This window comes from Pteropus alecto, unplaced genomic scaffold (genome assembly GCF_000325575.1).
Source record: "Pteropus alecto unplaced genomic scaffold, ASM32557v1 scaffold3, whole genome shotgun sequence".
Taxonomy (NCBI): Eukaryota; Metazoa; Chordata; class Mammalia; order Chiroptera; family Pteropodidae; genus Pteropus; species Pteropus alecto.
In genome coordinates, this window is record NW_006442484.1 from 35,295,170 (window position 1) to 35,317,641 (window position 22,472).

Genomic DNA, 22,472 nt, shown 5'->3' on the forward strand with positions numbered 1-22,472 from the left:
TCTTCCTTATGTGGCCTAAAAGGGCTCTTATTCTCTGGCAACCTACCTACCTAGACTCATTTTCTACACCTTCTTCACCATATGCCTTATGCTTCTGAAATTTTAAGCATTCCTAACCAACTCAGGGTCCCCACACATGCCATATTCTTTATTATTTCAGGACCTAGGCAATGTTATTTTCACGCTGCCTGGAATACCCCTTAACTAATCTCTGTTCACCAGGCTCAAATACTACCCCATTTCTGAATCTTGCCTTAGCTCTCACAGCCAGAATTAACCACTCTTCTCCTTGGTGTTCTCCACAAATTACATCTCTCTTAACACTTCGAACATTTCCTGAGCAATTCTTTTTTTTTTTTTTTTTGCTTTCTATTTTCTCTACTAGTGGTCCAGAGCGATAACTTACTCATCTTTTCATCCCTTAAAGAACCTAATATATGATCTAGTTGAGATTCACTACAAATTCTATACATGGATGAAAAAATGAATGAGACAATGATAAGGTAGATGGATTAATAAATATGGATTGGTCTTAAACTCAAAGAACTGATAAAAACAGCACAGTATTAAGGTCTTTTTTCTTCAGAACCTTCTGGGTCCTTCTGCTAATTTAGGGGCTGCTCAAGTGTTATATCCATTAGCAGTTCACTCATTACTTTCTTCTCCCACACATACTCTCACAAAAAAAATATTTGATTACCTCTCCTCAAAAAAATCAGGGTTTACCTCACAGTCACTGCTATGTTGGAATGTAAGCAATGAAAGAGGCCTAATATAATATTTCCTCCGGAAGCATTTGCACAGACATGGTGAGAATCTCTTATTGAAGAAATTCAGACTGATATGGATGTATTTTTGGGTGATGAGTGGGTTCCTTAAATCATCCCACATAGATGGTTCTCTACCAAACTAATACTTAGAATGTTCCAGAAATGACATTAAAAGTTCCACTTTATGGTTATTTCAAAGCTTGCAGTAAAAGCGAAGTAAAACTCTTAAGAGAAATGTTAATAATCACATGTAAGTGTTCAGCTTGAAATTTGAATCTTTTAAGGATTTACTTTAAGAGCTTTCATAAAAATATATGGTAGGAAAAATTATACCTGAAGTATTTCACTATAAACATTTTATTTATTTCCACCCTTTAAATTCTATTCTGTTTAGATATTTAATATTTGATAGTTTTAAGAAGAACTAAATGTCTTGAAGTAACAAATTTCTACAAATTCATTAACAGCTCTTCATCTGGTCACTGAGCTGAGAGTGGAGCCGAATCCTGCAGATGCCCTCCAATATTAGGTTTCATTCCCTCCATCTTGTGCAGGCCTCTCTCAGAGAAAACAGCCAAGAAAAACAACCCAAGCACAAATGGCTGCAAATTGACTTGCAAATATACAAATTCAGACCAAAAAGTGAAACAGGAAATCTTTCTTGAAGGGATTATCATAATTTATAATGGGCAAATCTAAATTCTTTTCAATATCTCTCTAAACTTTCCAGTGAATTCATTGCTCATGACTGATAACTTTTGCTACCTCCTTTTAATGTGTATTTTAAAGACCCCGCACAGTTCCTCAAACAAGAGAAATTATCACCATGACCCAGAACTAGGAAACTAAATATCTCTCTCTAGTTAGTACAAATTACCATTCAGTCTGGTAAAAAAATTTGATTACCACCCCCCACTCCAAAATCAAAATAGTAAAGATATGACTGGCATAGGCTAGGCACTAAGGAATTTATATTCTGAACATTTCTGTAATTTAAAACTTTAGCTTAGCTTCTCAAAAAATGAAACAATGAAATATAAAATAAAAGGCATATAGTAACTATAACAAAGGAAATTAAACCTCTGATGAATATGGTTCAGTTCAGTATATTATAATCTAATACCAAAATTTAAATTAAAATGTATCAATTATGAGTTAATTTGCTATACATTTGCTAAACTAAACGATTGAAAGAAGAGAAACAAACACTTATAGCCATTACTTTGAAATCCAGATTATTCAAATGAACTGTTTTCATTGGAAGATTAAATTATGCTGCAACATTAACATTTCATGAAAAACCTTATAACCGAACAATTTAGAAAAATGATGATTGCTGAACTGAATAACAGGCATAGAACATATAAAACGACTCACCCAGCCCCATATGGCTATTCTTTTTTCATCAATGAAACCCATTTCTATGAATTTTCTAAAGCAAAAAACAAATTTTTAGAATTTTAAGTACGTACACATGACATTTACTTCATTACACAAGCACATTTACTCCAAAGATTTAATAGAAATGTTATATTTTCTTTGTTTAAACACATGCATAATCAGACTGCATTTACAAATAATTAAAAGAATATTATCAAGTTTTCTGCAAAAAATAAAAAGTCTGTACGGCACATCTATTGAGTATTACTTCAGGGCTGGAAGGCCTTGTATCCTAATTGTGTTTAAGTCACTTGGGCCCCAGAGAGCTCAAGAGACAGGCTCATAGTAACACAAGAAGTAACAGCACCACAACTAGGACCAAATTTCCAAATCCCCAGCTTTTGAAAAAAATGTTTTTGTTCTTGTTGTTTTAAACCGTGTTAATTTCACATGACCTTCTTTGCTTAGATGTTAATCACCATCTCATTTTTGGTCACATCCATTCATGAAAAAATATCCATCCCTCTCCCATTTCATACTTAGGTACCCTCAATTTATCATGGTATGAATAATTATGTATCTATTAGGGCATGGACATGAATCAGTTGTGTTCCATTATAGAAGAACTTCCATTTGAAAACTATTTTGAAAATAAATCTCTCCTTTGGAGCAAGGGGCCATACTGAAGGGCAACCTTTAAAAAGTCATGGGAAGCCATCAAAAATGTAACTTTAAAATTGGAACAAGAGTGTTTTAGGCTAATTCATTCCATGCTCCCTTGAGGGCTGATGTTCTAGAGCAATTGTGATTTATTTTGGGAATGGTTTGATAAAAACTCATGAAACTCTCAGCGAAACAGAAGCAGTGGAAGAAAAAAGCAAACTAGATGAGCCACTGCAAAGGCCTGGATGCAACAGTACGGGGAAGAAGGGGAAGACACAAAGTGACACACATGGCCCCAGACAAATACCGTTTTTGCTCCCTTTAGTTACATTAATGATCTTTCTGAACCTTCTCTGGAATCAGGACAGAGTGATTTTCATTAGTTGAAAAACTTAGTTTCTTAAAGGGATTTCACAGCAACCATTTTGCTCGTTGCATTGATTTGATGCATGTTTCCATTGCATAGAGGAGCTGGGCAAATGCCCTGGACAAACATATGGGAAGAAGCCCTGTCAGTCACAGCTTACCCGACACTGTCTGATGGACACTGAGGAGTCTACAGGGAAGAAATGCAGCAACAAATGGAAAGTTGCTACCTGTGTGGATGCCATTTATGATAAAGCAAAGAAAATGTGTGGCAAATTGTGGCATTTCAGCAATCTACAAAGTTCAAAAAACAAATGAAAGAAAATGTTCACTTTCTTTGTTAAAAAAAAGTAAGCTTGCCACGAGTGCTTGAAGACGGTTCTGAGCCATAAAATCAATCCATGATTTTATGATCTCCCAGAAGCTAGCAATCATATTGCCTTGTATCTGGGGTAAAAGCAAATAACAGGTGATACATGGAAACAGAAAATTCTTAACAGCTCCCTTCCTAGGTTAATTCTGAAATGATGACATTTACAGGAAATGATAGTGCAATAGTTAACATGGAAATGAAACATTAACACTTAATGTGGCAGGACTAGGTTAAAGGTTACCTAGATATTATGAGCACATTGAGACCAACAAGGCTCTATATAATTTACCTCCAAATTCTGTAGAGCTTCCAGGAGGGTTATCAGAAATACTGTTGATAATGTGGTTAAATCAACAAAATGTTAGTAACAAATGAAAAAGCATGTTTTCCTAATTTTGGATGCTGGACTGAACTTTACAACTTTTCTCTCATAAAAATGGCCTTAGACCAAAGGTCAACTTGGAATCCTAGTGATCAATTATTATTCTAATTTGGAAATGTTCTTATTGATACCATGTATAACAGTATGCTAGGATATATTTTTTTCTCATATAATCCTTCTTCACCGCTAACTCTCAAGTTATATAAAATTTCGAAATTGTGAGGATGTCAAAAATGCCAAATATACTCCAAATGAGTAGAGTTGACCCTATGACTACCAAAGTTTTATGGGTCTCACATACATACCATTTGCAGAGAAGTCTGAATAAAGCAGATTCCGGTTTCACTTATCCTTTGACCTCGCAAACATCTGTGAAACACTTCTTTTGTATAGTCAAAAGTAGTAAAGTTGTGTGGCTTCTTTTTAATTTTTTTCTGCTTTTCTTTATAAATCTATTTATTGACTCCGACTAGTATTTACTGTTGTTTTCAAACATGTACGTATGATTTTCTTTTGGTATGTAAAAAATTTAGCCAGATTGCATTTTTTTATAACAGATTCAAGGTGACAAATTTTATTCTTTTGGGAGGAGGTAATTTGAGGGCTACACAGAGAAATCATAATCCTAATTCCCTAGGTCAGACATCTAGTGTCTGATTCCTAAAATACTTCTTTTAAAAAAAATTATTAAATTTATTGTGGTCACATTGGGTAATATGATTATATAGGTTTCAAGTATACAATTCTATAATACATCATCTGTATATTGCATTGTGTATTCACCACCAAAGTCCCCAAACACTTGGGGAGACATGTGGTTATTTCCAGGATTGTCATTATAAATCTGTTCTTTTTAGTTTTTATTTTTTCAAAAGACTTCCTTTTCATTTTTGCAGAATAATGGTTTCAAGCAAAGCCAAGGCCAGTGCCAACTGGCATCTGCACTGTTGCATATGTTCTGTGCGTGAGCCATGCAGCCACCTCTTGTTCATAAAGGTGTTTACTGAAAGTTTTATTGAACAGCAATGCTGTCCCTTTAGAGTGCAGGTGGTTTATTTACTTTACAAAGATTGTAAGTACATTGAGAGTAGAGATTGTAAACTGCACAATTTTATACAGAGGGTATTGCAATGGTATATATTAATATTTGATCTCTTGTTGAATGACTGAGTAAAGAAGCGAACATTTATGCCTGCTCTATAGCAGGAAGACTTTCTTCAAATGGCTCATTGATAAAGGGATACAATTATACTTTCTGGTCCATCTTCAATTCTAAGGGCCAAAGATATTTATGCTATTGTGAAAATTGGTAGAATTTGTGGCTTCCTGTCTATATACTGACCATCAGAAATAATGGTTTTTAAGGTCTATACATGGGCTTCAGATTTAAATTTCCATTTCATCCAAGGAACACATTAAGAAGCTATCTGCTCTGCCTCATGGGGTGTTCTTAAATTTGGATGTTGAATTTTTGGTGGTAAATACAGGCACAAAAATATAATGTCATATTTTATTGTTATTGGTAGGTCATGATGATGAAACGATAATGATGATGAGATTGTTTTTTGTTAACCAAAGTCGAAAGAAACCACTTTTTTAGCTCTATTAATTTTGGAAAAGATGTAATTGAGATATAGTTTATATCTCTGACTTTTGATGTAACGCCAGGATTACATATCCTTGGCTTTTATTGCATGGTCTAAATACAAATAGATGTGACCCACAATGTCAAAAAAATTCTAAAAGAATGAAATCTATAATTCTGACAATTGTGTTAATATTCCCATTAAGGTGCGCCACAGTCTTTGTATGAGAAACTGATCTCTCCCTGGGGCGTTTCTTTGAACTATCTCTTCTCTATCTCTTCCTCATGCAGAAGACTCTCCCAAAAAAATTAATAGCGGAAAGGTAAAAAATCTGGATCAGGCAGAAAGATAGAGCCTCCTACAAGTTAGGCATGAATGATGCCTATAGATTGTGTAGTATAATTTGATAATCTACTTATTTGTCAGATTTTATGAAAATAGACTGTTTTCAATCAAATATTTTACGTGCAAATGTGTTTATATTGTTCAGAATGGAAGAAAAATATGAAAACACATGGGCTATGATTACTTTCCTATACTTTTAAAAAAGAATTACTTGTGAGGCTAACCTCTTCTGCTTTGATTTGAGACAAAAATACAGAAAAGTATTGTCTTGGCCTAGCTGTTAAATACAATCTGTGTTGTATATATTGCATTGAAATCAATAGTTATTGATAACATTAAGATTAAAATGAATGTACTAATGAATTTTATAAATTTCTCTTTGCTGTAAAAAATGTTTAACCTTTAGCTATCATGCACGCATGCATATCCGGGACTAAGAGTGTAATTGTCCTGAGTTAGCTTTTATGTTTATAAACTACCATTCTTTAACCTCATCTTCTCACACTATACTAACAGAAACCCAACAAATATGGAGAAATATCCAGAAAAATAAGTATTTTCAAATAAGCAACAATTTTGGTGACTATGAAATTTTGGTTTAGGAAAAGATAATTGAGCCCTAAATTGTGGTTGAGAATGTAGTTGGGAAGAACTCAGATATTGAATCTGTCTTTCCTCTAAATGTTTTCATAATATAATTTGTATTATGTAAAATAAATTTTTTGTCACATGAAACTAGGGAAACACTTTCTCACTAATATAGCTGAGCTTCATAGCTAGTTTAATCACAAATAAATGCTTAACATCTATAATATAGAGTGATGATGAAATATTGACCCATTTCTAAATCTATGAGGGAGAACCCACAATGTTTGAGCAAATTCAACTGTTTGGTTTCCTGCAGACTGTCTCTAGAGTTAAACAATTTTTTTAAGCTAATTGTGAGCAGTGTTAATAAATGAAAGGATATTAGAATGACTGAACTATTGAAAGAGTATTTGTCATTTGTCAATATAAATTATTTTTCAAACATTTATCAGCTCTCTTTCATGAATCCTTTTAAATCATATTGGACAAAAATATCCCTTTAAGATTAATGATAGCTTTAGATGAAGTTAGAAAACTAGACATTTAAAAAATACATGAAAAGAATGAAGTCATTAAGGATGAGAAACCTAGTAGTGATTGTGTGATTTTTGTTGCACATCAATTTCTGTTTGAATGAGAAGGTGCTCACCTGACAGCTGTGATCTGGTCTTCAACTTCATAAACACCCAGCTTTCTATATACTGCATACAGGTGTTTGTCACCTTGGAAAGCTGTTCCTCGACCATCCACCAATGCAATGACTATCCCTTCCTTACTTGCAAGATAAGAAATCCAACTAATAGCGAATACAGACCTTACACTCTGACTGCAGGGACCACCATATCTAAAGAAAAAAAAAAAAATTAGAGAGAGAATCTCTGATTCTTTTGTAAAATTCCACTTCCCATCATAGCCCATAATTGCCTTTAGTACTTCCCAGTACATTTGCATGATAAAATTTCAATAACAGTGGCATTAGAACTGGCTCAAAATCAAGAGAGGACCAGGCTTTTCCCAGAGGTTTGCTACAAGGAAGTTGTTTTGGGACACAGCATCTCTTATTCCCCAAAACGGATACATCTAGGGTTGGCATTTCAAGGAATATGTGTGGGTTTTTCGTCATTTCTGCCACCTGCCACTTGCTAAAAGCAGACATAAGATATACTAAAAAAATGCATGGTGTTTTAAGCAAATTGTGTGTAGGTCAGCACTGATTTTGGGTGTGATTCCACTAAATGTATTCCATTCCCTTATTTCATATCTAACTCAATTATATAAGACGTTAAGATGATTTACAATATTCTTTTTTGGCTGCAGTTTATCTCAAAGGTATTCTGACACATTCGGCAATTTGCCATACAAAGGAAATTCAACACAGCAAATGCAAGCAAGTCCATCTAAAATCTCAAAACTTCCTCAATCTATTTTAAATAGCCATATTTTATTTACTCTGATTAGTTGAGGAATATATAAAAACAGCATCAATAAGAAATGTTACTAAGAAGAACAGTTCATTCTATTTCATAAATGTATATTTAATCCAACTTATTTTCAGAAAGTACTCTTTTTACATCAAAGAGAATATTACGTACACTTGAATTAGTAGAGGATACTTCTTTGAGCTGTCAAATTGAGGAGGAAGAATCATCTTGTACCATAAAGCTTAGAAAAATAAAGGAGAAAAATCTTTATTCCACTATAATCATAGCATTATTTTCTTTAATAATGATATATAACAAAATCAACTTATAACTAGTCAATTGTTAGAATCAAGAATATGTTTTAAATTGATTTTGATTACATATTTTTGTCTAATTAACAAATTACTAGAAATCTAAAATTATTTTTTTCTAGAAGCACATTCTAAAATTAAAATTAGACCAGGTCTTTTTAAAAAGTATCAGTCCTGAAACGAAGTTATAGAAAAGAATAACATCAACTCTATTCACAAACATATTAGATATTTAATGAAAAACTTGACTATGTTACAGTAAGATTGTTTTAATTAAGATCCTGTAATATTGTAGGATTTGTACTATATTTACCCCATCATTTTTTTAAAAGTAAGATAAGTGTTCAACTTTATATCTTTAAATGAGACGTTTTTAAAAGATCTTACTAATTTCATCCACTTCAAGTTTCTTTATTTCCTCTTTAGGCAGCTGGATATTTTTCAAAGCATTTTCCAATTCCTTGTTTTCTTCCAAGATTTTAATTTCTTTAAAAAAATAAAATGTTCATTTTTAATTAGTAACATTTCCATAAGAAAATTTCTTTCTAAAAATTCTTTTGGCTTTAATATGGATGAAACTGAAACTGTATAAAGATTGCTTAAGGAATTTCATATTGGGAAGAATATTTTTAACCCAGCCTTTAAAGCAGGTATGAGTTTATGAAGGACAGCAATCATTATCTCCTAAATTGATCTTTACCAGATCAAAACACATTTTGAGTAAAATCACAGAAGCAACGATGTTTATTAAACCATATTTTCCCATCTCCAACTTTTCTTTTTTAACGTAAAGGTATGATCTGAGTAAGTGACATTTTTTTATCATTCACTGAAAAAAAGTAGAAGTAAAATTTATATTTCTGAAACCGCAAATTTAAAATAATTAATTATGTAGCTACAAGGGGTGTTTTTAAAATTTTCAATGTGTGAATTCAAATCCATTTCTGTAATTTTTTTCCTTAGTTAAGATAGCAAAGGAGATGATTTATTGTACGCATTACATTCAGCCACAACTGAGAACAGAGCTAGTCCAGAATGTCATAGGCCAAGGCACCAAGAGGGACCAAAAGAGACTGTTTTGTATGAGCAAGGTGGCTCTTTCAAAGGTGGTCACAGCAATTAGATGGCAATGGATGTTCTAGATTCATTGAGAAGTTCTAGACAGCAGGCATGCAGTACAGCAATTTGTGCCAGTGTCCCTGGCCTCTCTCTGTATTTCTGCTGTGCTTTCCACACTAGCTTTCTACTTGAACCTCTGCCTCATCTTTTTTCTTTTGTGATTCGGCCTGCACATTCTCTTCTTCCACTTGGCTTTCATGGCCCGGATGTTTCTAAGAACATAGCACTAAAGAAGAAAGGAGCATTTCTGTGATTTTTTAATATCTATTTCTTTCTTAACCCTTTCATATTGTGCTTGATTAATATAGAATATTCTTCCTCTTTTTTGTATTAAATAACTGTGCATTCTATTTCTTCAATTCTTTCTCTCAAAGTAGTTATGTATTTTACTAAAACAACAGTACATACACACTATGATTTCTGTCTTTCACTTTAAAAGATATTCTAAAAAACTGCTATTTATGTGTGAACTTAGTTGTGTTTCACACTTAAATCTTTAAAGCTGAACAAATCCTATTCATCTCCTGATGCTATAGATTGGTGGTGTATGCAAATGTATTTCTAGCAAGAGAGGGTTTTTCATAAGCTTTATTTTAAACTGGAATTGATACCAAGCATCTTCCAGTAAAAGTTAGACTTTCACATAATTTGTAGAGATTGTAGCTTTACTTTTTGAAAGAAGGTCTGAATAATTTCTGAAAATGGAGGTTTCTACAAAAGGCAACCTGTAGATTTCTTGTTTTTGTTTTAAAAAAGTGGTCCTCGAAGATAGAGAACTAGAGAAGTACTTGTAACTACACTAAGTTTGCCAAACCACTTCCTTTATAACTTTGTTTTCATATACTCATGGCATTTTGCTCCAACATGTTATATTTAATCTTAGAACAAGTATAGTAAAAGTTATATAAGATATATAATGCATTTCATTTTAACTTTGGATAATCCATCAGGAAAGAGATACTTGTGTCATCTTAAGAGTCACAACGATAAATAAATAAATAAATAAACAAACAAACAAATAAATAAATAAATAAATAAATAAAGGAATACACAATTCTAAGTAAATGAAATCAGCTTTTCATTTTCCTTGTGTGGGTTCTATACACGGAGCTATCATGGATAAGGGAATCTTGTACAGAGCAAGCAGTCAGGGTGGCTGCATTATTTATTTATTTATTGCTATTTTTTATCATTTAACCAACAAGTACCAGAAATCGGAGACAATACCCAGGTGTTGCCATTTTGGTTTGATTTGACTCTTTCTCTGTTTTGTTCCTAGCTATTGAACTTTTCTGATTCATGACTTACTGAAACGTCAAAACTTTTTAAATTAAAAAGCTTTTAATTTAAAAGCTTACTAATGTTTCTACAGTCCAGGGTTGCATTTTTACTAATGATAAGTAGGCAATTTTTCCACCCTTTGGAGCAAAATGGAATTGAATAGGTCTATGAGGAGAGGGAGGGGTGACAATTGGGCTTCTCTATGTGGCTTTACATTAAGAGACTATCACTTAGCTGAGGAGTGCTACAAAGGTCAGACTGCACCTTTTACCTTATTTCACTAATCATTGCATACACAGCTCCCAGTATATACTTAGTACTTACTTAGTATCTGACATGTAGTTTGTGTTCTCTACATATTTGTACTTTTTATTATGATGAAATCAAGCAGTAAGAATGATGGATCGTATATGAGACTTTTGTTTGTACTTAAATCATATTAAGTACAATAAAATCATATTAAGTACATATATTGCTTATTAATTAAATTATATGAAGAATCTGTAGAAAAGCTGATAAATGAGGTCAATTAGTCAGGTAATTTTAATGAGCACCTGCTGTGCTCTAAGCAACTACGGCTCAATGGTGCTCTTAATGTCAAGTGCCAGATCTTCTGAGTTTCTTAGCATCTGCTTTTACAAGTACTGTCTGCTCTTTTCAAATGATCTTACTCTACTTTGCAGAGAAAATGAAGCCATTGTACTGTTTTCTGCAATGTCTTCAAGCTTTCATATTATTACGTCAATAATCCTTCATTATCTCTCATCACAATGCCAGAAAATAATCCCCTCACCTGACTCTGGACTCCATCTTTTCCCAGCTTCGCAGGGACCTCCCTCCTTTATATCTTCAACCCCTTTTGGTCTCCTAATTTCTTCCATCAACATTTAACCATGCTCAAAAGTTCATCATCTTTGAAAAACAAAATTAAACCTCAATCCCTTTCAGCTATCATCCCATCTCTTTCCACTTCTGATCAGTCAGACCTATTGAACATACTGTCTCTCTTTTCTTCTTTCTTTCTTTTCTTTTTTCCTTCTTTCATCCTGCTGCTCCCCCCGCCCCCCGCTGCCTGCCACCCCCCGCCATCTCTGCAGGCCTAAATTTACTTCAATCTGGCTTCCACTTCAGCTGTTCCACTGAAATGGCTCTGACCAAGCTAATGCTAATCACTCTCTTGCTAAGTTCATTGGTTTAAAGCAGGTCTCACTTCACTCTCTGTAGCACTTGATACAGATCCTCTCCTGCCCTGCCTTTCATGACACCATACTTTCAGGGTGGTCCTTCTTCTGTTCCCTCTTGGTTTCCTTTACAGGTTCATTTTTCTCTTTCCATTTCTTGTGTTGGTGTTCCACACACTTTCATTCTAGGCTCACTCTCCACTACTCCCACCCACCCTCATTTTTCTCACTCTACTGTCTCATCCACTTCCATGGCCGTAGTAAATGTTATTAATGTCCATAAATGAATGACTTCTTGATCATCATCGTCAGTACAAACCAGTCCTCCACCATCCAGATCCAAAACTATATCACTCCAGGATGGCCCCACTTGGATAGCCCATCAATAACTCAACATTCAACATTCAACATTCAAAACAAAATTAATCATCTCCCCCCAAATTTCTCTCCACTGTGAATCCCCCTTTTTAGTAAAAGGGATTAATATCATTTCCCTTGACCAAGCCAGATATCCAAGCAGCATCAATTCCTCCTTATATTTATGAGTTACCAGTTTGGTATAGCTCTCATTAAGAAACATTGCCTAACCCCCAAATCCAGATGAGGTACTCTGCTTATGTGCTTTCCATGATCTAGTTTCCTCATCTTAATACTTTGTCCCTACTATATCGTAACTGCCTATTCACACATTTGTATTCTCCTTTGATCTATAATCTCCTTGAATTTAGAGACCATATCTGACCCAATATCAGTTCATATTAAGACTCTATTATCCAGTACAGGGTCTGATTTAATGTGATAGGTACTTAATAAAGATCTGTCGAATAAAAATTGTTGCCACCTAATGCAATGGAAAATGAGTGAAAAACTACAAATAAATAGAAGATGTAGCATTTGCCTTTAAAAAGTAGCTCCATACATTTTCTGGGAATTTATTAAAAAGGCAGTTTCCCCAACCCAGCCTAAGACCCACTGAATTGAAATTCCTGGGAAGTGTCTCAGAGTATTTATAGTAAACATCTCTGGAGAATTTTATCATTAGATAAGTTTGCAGAATTGTGCTCTAAAAGAATTTGCATTCTATATTGCAAGTTAGAGGACATAAAAATACGTATTACACATATGAGAGTGACCTCAATACTGTACCTATTTGTAAGTATTTGGTGACATAATCAAACTTTGTGAACCTTCTACAAATTGGTATCTAGGAAAATAGAAGCTGACCTTTATTTTGCAGTCATGGTAAAATAGGAATTATATATTTACGGTGATTTCCATTAAAAAATTACAGGTTTGAAAGAACTGCTTTAAATTCTGAAGACTGAGATAAGACAAATTGAGAAATACAATCTGTTATTCTTAAAAGTATTTCATTATGAGATACAAAGTAAAAAAAAAAAAAAAAAAACAAAACAGAAAACTTCAAAATAAAACTAAATTCACAGTTCCATTATTAAAATGCCTGTCCTGTCCAGAGCTCCTGAACTGACTCTATTTTTCCTCATTACCTTATTTTCACCTATCCTTGAACTATTGGACTGGCTGCCGAACTAATCCCAAAGCAGTCTTCTGCCTTGTCACCAAAGCTGTCCTGGGATGATTGCAGGCATGAGTACTGAAGTCTCTTATTGTACCTAGTCACTAACAACTTCAACCCTATGACATTGTTTAATAGTACATCAAAAGATAATGAAGAACCTTAGGAAAAGTTTCAGGGCAATACACTTGGATAACTTTGCTGAGAGCAAAAATGGTTATCTTTGATCTGTGAACTATTTTGAACCAATATTACAAATACAAGATGGACAAGGACTATCTTGGTAGCAGTGGAAGAGAAAAAGAGCCTTCAAAATTCTGGGTGTTCATATGTAGCTGTTAAAACAACAAAACTAGCATGATAGTTACCGTCTGCTTTGAACTGGAGTTATATCTAAAATTTGTCTCTAGTTTGAAATGTTAACACACACACACACACACACACACACACACACACAAGGAATTTTTATTTGGGAGGGTGGTTGTATGAAATATCCTAAGTTTCCTTCCAATTTTAAGCTTCTGTGCTTTTTTACAATTTGATTAGGAAAGACAGAATTAATCCCTTTGATAAAACTCATCTGTGTTATGTCAGGTTCTTACTGCAAATAATTATTAAATTTCATATAATCAGGTTTGACTCAAAGAATACTCAAATCTGTGTAATAATAAGCTATATGATAACAGGATTCTATCATACTTCCCCTTGTTGGTGTGGGTAAACTGTCTTGCTTCCTCTAGTCTGGTGTCACTGAGAGTTCAGGGTTTCTACAGACAGGACAACAGCATGCAAGAGAAAGTACCTTGATCTGTGTGGCCATCATGAAGGGTGGAAATGGGGAGGCCTGGGCCTGTGCACAAAGAGAAGACAAAAGCATGGCTTAGTTTTAAAATAACACTTAGTTTCCAACAAGAACTGATAGTAATATTTGTGATTGGTATCAAACTCAAGTACATCTTTTAATTTTGCAGTTATTTTCCCCCCTAGATAGTAAATATCACCTTTTAAGTTACATGTAAACAACACATGAGATCAGAGCCCAGTCAAAAAATGAATGTGAAAAAGAGTTGCCGGCACGTTTTTCCAAAAGTGGTACTTAATAGTTAGTATCTAATTACACAAATGGACCTCAGAAACTGCAGTGATATATGGCCTCTGGGAAGATGTCATGCTCAATGGGCCAGTTTTTGCTGTGCCTTTATCATTAAGTAAGCTTCTCTGATGTGAAGATTGTATTTTCAAGTTGGTTTTTTGGTTCACTTTATTTTGGTGGGTAGAATACAGCATTTTTAAAAGCAATTAATATATGAAGAAATAAATTTATATAGAATATGTTTCCTGTTCAAATATGCTGTGGGAGGTCATTTTCCTTAAGAAACAGACCCAGAAGGAGTTTTGTGGGCCTCAGTTTATCTGGGGGTGCTAATAGAATGCATACCTATGAGAGAGGGGAGAAAAGTTGGAGCAGCAAAGGAAGGTGAGCTTCAGTGAAGTCACAAGGGAGACCTCAGCCAACCCCATGAGGACCTCTGGAGCTGAATGGCCTGCAGAGTTGTCTCAAATGGGATCAATGGAGCTGGCTTTTGTACTCCAGAATGGAGCAGTCATTGGATATATCCTGGCATAAGAGCAATCCCCAGAAGGGTGGACGCGGAGTGGGGCTCAGCAGTGAGCTGTCAGCCACCAGCACTCTCAGCGGCTAAAGAAATGAATGACTCGGTCCTGAAGTTGAGAGATCCAGGTTGCACACCAGTGGTCACTATATATTCCGACATGGAATTCAAGTTCCCCATGCAGAAACCGGCCATTTTAATAAGCTCTATAAATAATGAAACACTATTACTTACTCAAACGATAGAACAAAATACCTGGCAATATACTTTTAAAGGATAAATTAGCTCAGGCGGTCAGTGGGTTAAAAGCAATAAACATGGAGGTTAGGGGTAGACGTACATTTGCACTCCCTCTGAAGCTTGCTTCCTTCTATGTGGAGGGAGCATCATTAGAGTAGCACCCTTGGTTCCAAACAAGCAGAGGGGAAATGACCTCTTTGATGAGTTCCTAGAAGACCTGGGTAAAGTAACTTTTTCTTTTGCTTTGTTTCTGGCATCTTTCTGCCTGCAGAGAACATGCTTTGATCTCTTCCTCAGGGGTCTAAGTGTTACTATGCCAGGCCCCCTGGGGGGAAGGTAGTGGCTGTCTAGCTGTACCCGTGTTTGTGAGTAACTAATTCTGGGGTTTAATATTAGAAAGCTACACACCTTAGCTACAGTTTTCAACTAACCTTTATAGGTAATAAAGCTAATATTTTAATTTCCTTACTGACACCTCAGTCTAACTTGGGAGTAAGGAGAAGGGATATTATTTATTAAGATTCCTCAAGAACCAGCAGTTCTTTATTGTGTAGAGTTTCAGAATTTTATATAATTTAATTTCAGAGAATTTCATTTTGTTCAGCTTTTCTTCAAAGTTATTAAAAGGAACAAGCACACATTATATTTTTGGTCAGGATATAAGGAAATGAGACATGAATCTGAATTTCTTGACTTTAGTCAATCAGCATCCACCTTATGGAATTTTCATGGTTATGCAGTTCCAGAAGTGACAACTGGCATATCTTTTTTGCCCAAACTATGAGGCAAACCAATGACTAACTGCCCTTGACACAAATGGCCTCAGGGTGTGCTCCTGGTGGCACAAGCATCAACTATCTAGAACTCCTTTGCATTGCTTTTGTTCCATCAGCATCATAAACTTGATTTTACCTATTTTAATCCTATTATCTTGGATTTACTCACCAACTCTCTTGGAGAATTTGAAGTTACATAATGAGGCTTTACTCTTAATCCTAAAGGGAAAGATTTCAAGGTTTTTCTTATGATGGCGCAGTGACTCATTTTACTGGAGCTTCAAAAACACCAGACGATGTGATGCTTCCCACACAGTATATTTTTTGCTAAATGGGAAATTACCATACTGCCGAGCAAGAGTGAGTGTGGAAAAGTCAGGCAATTCAAGTTCTAGAAAGGACTCTTCCACCAACTTTTGATGAGAGCTTAGTCTTTGCTTCCTTATTTGATGAGAGCTTTGCTTCCTTATTTCCTCAGTGGGCACTCAGGCTTAAGCAAATATTAAGAAGATGGAGATATAAAAGTGGTGTAGTGCTTTCAAAAGGGTTTAAGCTTTGTACAAATGCAGAATGTATATAGATATATTAGGTCACTGATATCTATCAGCGAATATATCAGCATAAGAATGATTTTTTTAAAGAGATTTTGCAAAATGCTGCAAGGCTTTGATCCTTCTAGCACCTATGTTCGTTCAGCAAGCATTCAATGTTTATTAGGCATTAGCCCTTCTTCTTGGCCTTATGAATACAAGAATTAAAAGAAAGCAGCCTCTGCCTTCAGGAGAGAAAGAGGTAAACAGTTGACTCAGTACAGTTAGTTCAATGATACTATATGCCTGGCATGTAAGCTTTCAAAGTATGTTGCATAAATACATAGACTGGGTTGAAAAATGTTACATATAACTTGAGAGGGACATTTAATTTATTTATGCCTTTAAATGCCATAACCACACATATGGTCATGAACAACAATCTCTTGACTTTTCAAAGATGCCATTGACCAAACGTTTTGTGAAAATGTATCAAGCTGACTTCTTGAAGGGAGCATTTGGAATCTAAACTCTTATTCATTTCAAATGAGTTGGGGCTCAGGTTCTGGAGCCAGGTGGTTGGGGTGAGGAAAGTGGCATGTCAGGGTGGCCTTGTTTCTGCGAAGTAAAGGAAACCTCAATGTCCTCTGCAACTAGGCAGGGATCTCAATGAGTAAAAGATTCCATTTGAGCCTCCTACTCCCACATGGGAAGCTGAAACCAGAAACTGAAGAGTAGCATGTGTTTTGTAATAACCTCCTGTTTTCTGTCCCTTCCTAGGGAAACTCAGGGATTAACTGGGGGAATAGGACAGAGAATGAAGTAGTAGATATTTCCCAAGTCTGTTTTCTAAATCTCCATGATAACTACCAAGACCCCAAAGGATCTACTGATTGCCTAACCTAAATCTTTTTTTTTTCTTGCCACGTGTTCAAGATATAGAGAAAACATTATGCATAAGATAAAATTATTTGGATAGAAATTATTCATTAAACGTACACGTGGCCTAAAGAACCTGGAAACGTTTATTTTATTACCTATGATTTTTAAAAAAATTGAATGAATACTTATGTTTCCGAAATTTAGAAAAGACATACTAGATGACAAAAGTTCATTTTCTATTTCCATTGAAACTACAGTTCAAAGAATTACTAGCCTCTAAGGGAAGAGCTCAGGTTTCTAGGCCATTATTCTTTCCCTGGGCTGCGTGAGTTTGAAATTTCTCCAGGCAAATGGGCGAAGTCCAGTAACCGTTTTATCAGAGAACGCTTCTTTTTATGGTAGTGTTCAGATTCTGCTCTGACAGCTGGTAGATAGTGTTTGCATACAACGTCATGGTGCAATGGCACGTGGTGGGTAAGAGCTCGGGATTTCTAGTCAGCAGACCCTTGCTCCCATTCTGTCTCTAATGCGTACCAGCAATGAGGACCTTTTGCAATACTTTGTTTTCTCAGCTGCAAAAATAATGGCAATAATAAGGCCTTCCTATCTTCTTTTCATTTTTTTCCATGAGCATTAGATAGGATAATGTAGATATGATCTTCACATATAACAATCACTCAATAATCGGTACTAAAGATTGACTGGGTGGTGGTGATGGGGATGACGCTAGTGGCAGCGAAGTGATAGAGTTTGTGTTAAGTCCATTACCTACCATAGCATACGAGTGCATAATACTTGGAGTAGTCACTGAAACTTGCTGTGTAATATTGGCACCTTTCTTGCCTTAGATGGCAAGTAATGCACTTCTTGATTGGAGGATAACTTCCAATGTTAATTCTAGAAAAAAAAAAGAAAAGAAAACTAAATTCAAATTATGAGATTGTATTTATCAGAATGTACTACTCTATGTAAAATGACTAATTTACATATTGACATCAAACCTGGCCTATTTTTCTGATGCCAACGTCATTTAAAGTGAAGGAGGAAATCACAGTATTCTGATGCAGCCTGAATTTCAATCCATCTTTGCCTGAAGAGGCACAAACCATGAGGGAGAAGCCCTCTGTGGTTTTCTTGGGATAGGAGAAATAGCTAACACCTCAAATGGAAATGAGGTAATCACTTTCCATAGCATTCAGCCCTTATACTTTACAAAGTGATTGGGAATGCATAGTTCTTCATCTTCCCATCTCTTTTTTTACACTCTGGCAAAACGTACAAGGAGAATCTGGCAGTCTCACCAGGAAAGGGGTCCCTGTTCTTATCATATTTCTGGAAGGGGAAATTAGTAATGAGCAAACTGGAAATAAAAAACCATGGTTCTAAGTGTCTCCTGTGCCTTTCATTCCATCCGGCAGGATATTTGGGCTCATGAAAGCTCTTTCTGGAAATGCTCCCTCCACACATTCCTACATGAGTCAAACTGTACCTGCTGTGTTGAGCCCAGCCTCTCCTCAGCAGAGCCGATCTTGAATGGGATGATCGGCTCTAATATACAGCTTCTCAGACTTTTCTCCAAACCTTCAGAATCAGAATCTCATATGAAGCTGACTATGTGGCTTTATGCCAGATTGGGGCATGGTCAGAGACACAATGTGACTGGAAAGGTTACCTGTGGCCACCGCAATGTTTCTTCTGCAGCTGCCCCTGACCTTGCCTTGGGCATGGTAGAGGGTGGCCATAGACATTGCTAGCACCACAGAGAGATTCTCCCCAACAGATAAGGATCCATGATCCACAAGGGAACAGAGAAATGCAGCAGAGTGAAAACATCTTATTTCCTCAGTTACAGTTAATATTCATGTTCATATTTTAGTGCGATCTTGAAAATGTTAGGTAGGCTGTCAACAGTAAGAGGTCAAGGTCAGCATGTTGAGGTACAAATTCTGGCTCCAACACTATCACCTGCCTCGTAGATTTGTTGTGATAATTAAATGAAATTAATGTGTAAAGCAGACAAAAAGGTACATGGCATATAGTAGACTACCAGCCTATAGTAACTGTTGTTTTTATTTCTGCACCCAGAAGAGGCTGTCGAGGGCACCATTCCAATCACCAAAGGGACCACTGGATTAACTTAAACACTAATTTAGGAACAGAGATGAACTCCCACAAATCATAATAGGCTAATGCCAAAGTGAGTTATAGTAAAAGAAATCACACATCATGGAAATAAATACAATGCCTGGTGCACAATTGGTACTAAATAAATGTAAATGTATAAATGTCCTCAGTTATCTCTTAAAATTAGTTTAATTATTTAGTGTCATATTTATATCAGCATTAGAATTTATTAGTTTTTCTTTTAAAAAAACCACATTTTGAGTTAGCTAATGTTTTGAGGGTATAGAACTTCACTCTGATATGATATGCAACATTCTCTGAGTGTTTTATCTTAATTCATAAGTTATTTTTATTACATTTCAGGCTTTTAAAAAATTGTATATATCCTGAGGACTCAAAGATTTCATTCAAATCTTAGTATATAAAAATATTAGAGTGAATTGACATAAATTACCTGTAGATATTTCTTCTTCCAGGGTAGCCTTCAAATTCATTGCTAGAATAAAACCTGAACATATATTCAGAAGTCATTAAATAAGGATTGATAACTAAATGGTAATAGAATTGCTAGTACTAATACTAATATATTAAACAATGTAGCCTCATGTTCATCTAAATTACTCTATTAATAACTAATAAATGAACTATTAATTTATAAACTAATAATAAACTATGAATAAATAGTTCATGACATCATTTATTAATTGGCAATTACATACATAAATCACTGCTGTTTATAACTCTGAATTTTATGTACTTACTTTCAAATCATAGGAGAAAGATTAAATTATGGGAAGTACTCTTTTTATTATAGAAATATATTCTGATTCATTAATTATGAGCCACACAAAATAAACTAGAATATTTGATATCACCAATTTCTTTTTCCATGATTAACAGTTTACTGGTTTCTCTTTGCTATATTATTTATTTTGTGCATGATTCTGAATGCATCTTCAATTTATTTTATAGAAGCTCTGGCAGTAAGTAAGTAAGTTTGATGTAAATCAGGAATCTCATTCGCACTGAGATTCCACGCAAAAGGGCATGTTAATTTACCCGGATGCAAAACAAGTCACAAGAGAACGTACTTGTTACTTAAGTGCCCAGGTCCCAGTTCTAACCTGTCTTAATATAGACATGAAGTGGGAAATCCAATTTAGCAGCATGCTTTTCACTCCTCTATGAGTTCGTCTGAAAATTACAAAGTAACTTTTTTTTTTTGAAAAGCATAAATAATAGGGTGTGAAAAGTTTGGAACAACCAAGGTTTGGTTACCAATTTTTAATTCTCAGAACTGTCCAGCAGCCCAGGTACTTCTCTGTTCTCACTGTCATAAAAGCCCTGCTATTCCCAAGTAAAAGGAAAAGGCAGCAGAGTATATAGCTCACTCTTGGTATTAAATTTGTCTTCTAAATCGGCATCCTTCTACATGTCTTTACTAACTTCACATGACTCCAATCATCACTTGCACTTGCCTTTCCCACATCATCTTGAAACAACCTGTGAATAAATTACTCAGTATTCTTTCCAAACAACCCTTTGCAGTTTTCTTATGTCATAGGTTTCACAATTGTCTTCATCTCTAACACTGCCAACAGTATTCACGTTCCCTCGTTCTTTTCCCTTCTCCCTTACAGCCACTAATTCACCAGTCCTGTTCAGCCTCCATCTGTCTTTGCTGTCTATCTACCTTTCCTCTCATTCATGTAATAAATATTTATTGAACTCTGATTCTGTGTCAGACTCTATGCTGTGTCAGAGATGCAAAAAAATGATGGAATAGTTTTCCCTCAAAGAGTACATTACTTCATTGCCACTATTCTAGTTCAGGCCTCTGTCACCTCAGGCCTAGGTTATGACCACAGCTGGGTCTTCTGTCTTCAGTTTCTCCCTACTTCTTAAATGTATCATGTCTAAAATCTCTCATTTGTTTTGATTTTGTTACTCATTTTACATTGGCGATTTTAATGGCTGCTCCCATAATGTCCAAACTCCTTTGCTGACTCTTCGAAGAATTCCATGGATTGACAATAGATTTCTGACAAGTTTTATCCAGTGAGCCTGGACTAATATCCTCTTTTGCTCTTACCATTCCAGCTAATGACAGGACAGATTATAAGAGAGTATCCTGGATTCGAACTTTATTAGGAGTGAGGGAACAGAACTATACATTGTTGATTAGAGAAGTCTGATCATAAATAATTATTTTAAGGTGGTTTATTTAGACAGTACGCAGGATAGACTGAAAAGGAAAGAACTAAAAGGAAAAAGTCCCATGTTGAAGTTAACAATAAGAAACTTGGATTTAATGCATTTTAAGTCTGAATCCTAATTCTGCCACTAAACAACTGTGTTACCTTGGCCAAGTTAATTAAATTTCCAAATTTGTTTTTCTTATCTGTAAAACTGGCATAGTCATTTCTACTTTATAGTATGTGGTACACAGTAATTGTTCAATAAATGATAGCTGTTATAGATAATGTTAAATTTATACAATAGCGAATCACTACAAAAATTTTATATATCTATGGGCTGCACATCATGAACTTTTCAAGCTTTCTCATTGCTTCAAGTGCTGAAGAGTAAAATTTGTCTTTAGAACTAGTTATTATTTTTTTAATTATATAATTAACTACCAAGTATCAGAAGACAAATGACCACCTACTATAATATATTCTTTCCAAAAGGAAATAGTGCTGACTAGTTATTAAGGAACGTGCAATCTTAAACGAAACCATAGCTGTCTGAACTAAACTATAAAGTAACAAAAGTGCTCTTAACTAAAAGAGGCAGAGCAGTATCATTTGTATGTCCATCAGTGCCAATTAAACCCTGAATGGTACAACATGCTTCATGCAATACTTACAGTGAATCCTGTGTTACTCTGAATATATTTATGGCCTCCCACTTGCCACTTGTAATTTGAATTGCATTTTCCTATAAAAAGACAAACATTATGTTGTGTGAAGCTGTGCGTTATTTGAGCAACCTCAAGTGAATG

The 22,472-nt window shown here is 35.0% G+C and overlaps 1 protein-coding gene across 2 annotated transcripts in view; it reads right to left on the bottom strand.

The window, feature by feature from the left end:
* FAP (fibroblast activation protein alpha) overlaps positions 1 to 22,472 on the bottom strand; it is a 67,397-nt gene that overhangs the window by 9,508 nt on the left and 35,417 nt on the right. For both annotated transcript variants that reach the window (XM_006921127.3, XM_006921126.3), the window contains 8 exons: positions 22,338 to 22,408; positions 19,923 to 19,976; positions 18,117 to 18,241; positions 14,106 to 14,153; positions 8,573 to 8,671; positions 8,046 to 8,115; positions 7,103 to 7,297; positions 2,148 to 2,202 (listed from right to left, as the gene is read on the bottom strand). In XM_006921127.3, the coding sequence (XP_006921189.1) occupies positions 2,148 to 2,202; positions 7,103 to 7,297; positions 8,046 to 8,115; positions 8,573 to 8,671; positions 14,106 to 14,153; positions 18,117 to 18,241; positions 19,923 to 19,976; positions 22,338 to 22,408 (717 nt within the window). The remainder of the gene's footprint in view (positions 1 to 2,147; positions 2,203 to 7,102; positions 7,298 to 8,045; positions 8,116 to 8,572; positions 8,672 to 14,105; positions 14,154 to 18,116; positions 18,242 to 19,922; positions 19,977 to 22,337; positions 22,409 to 22,472) is intronic.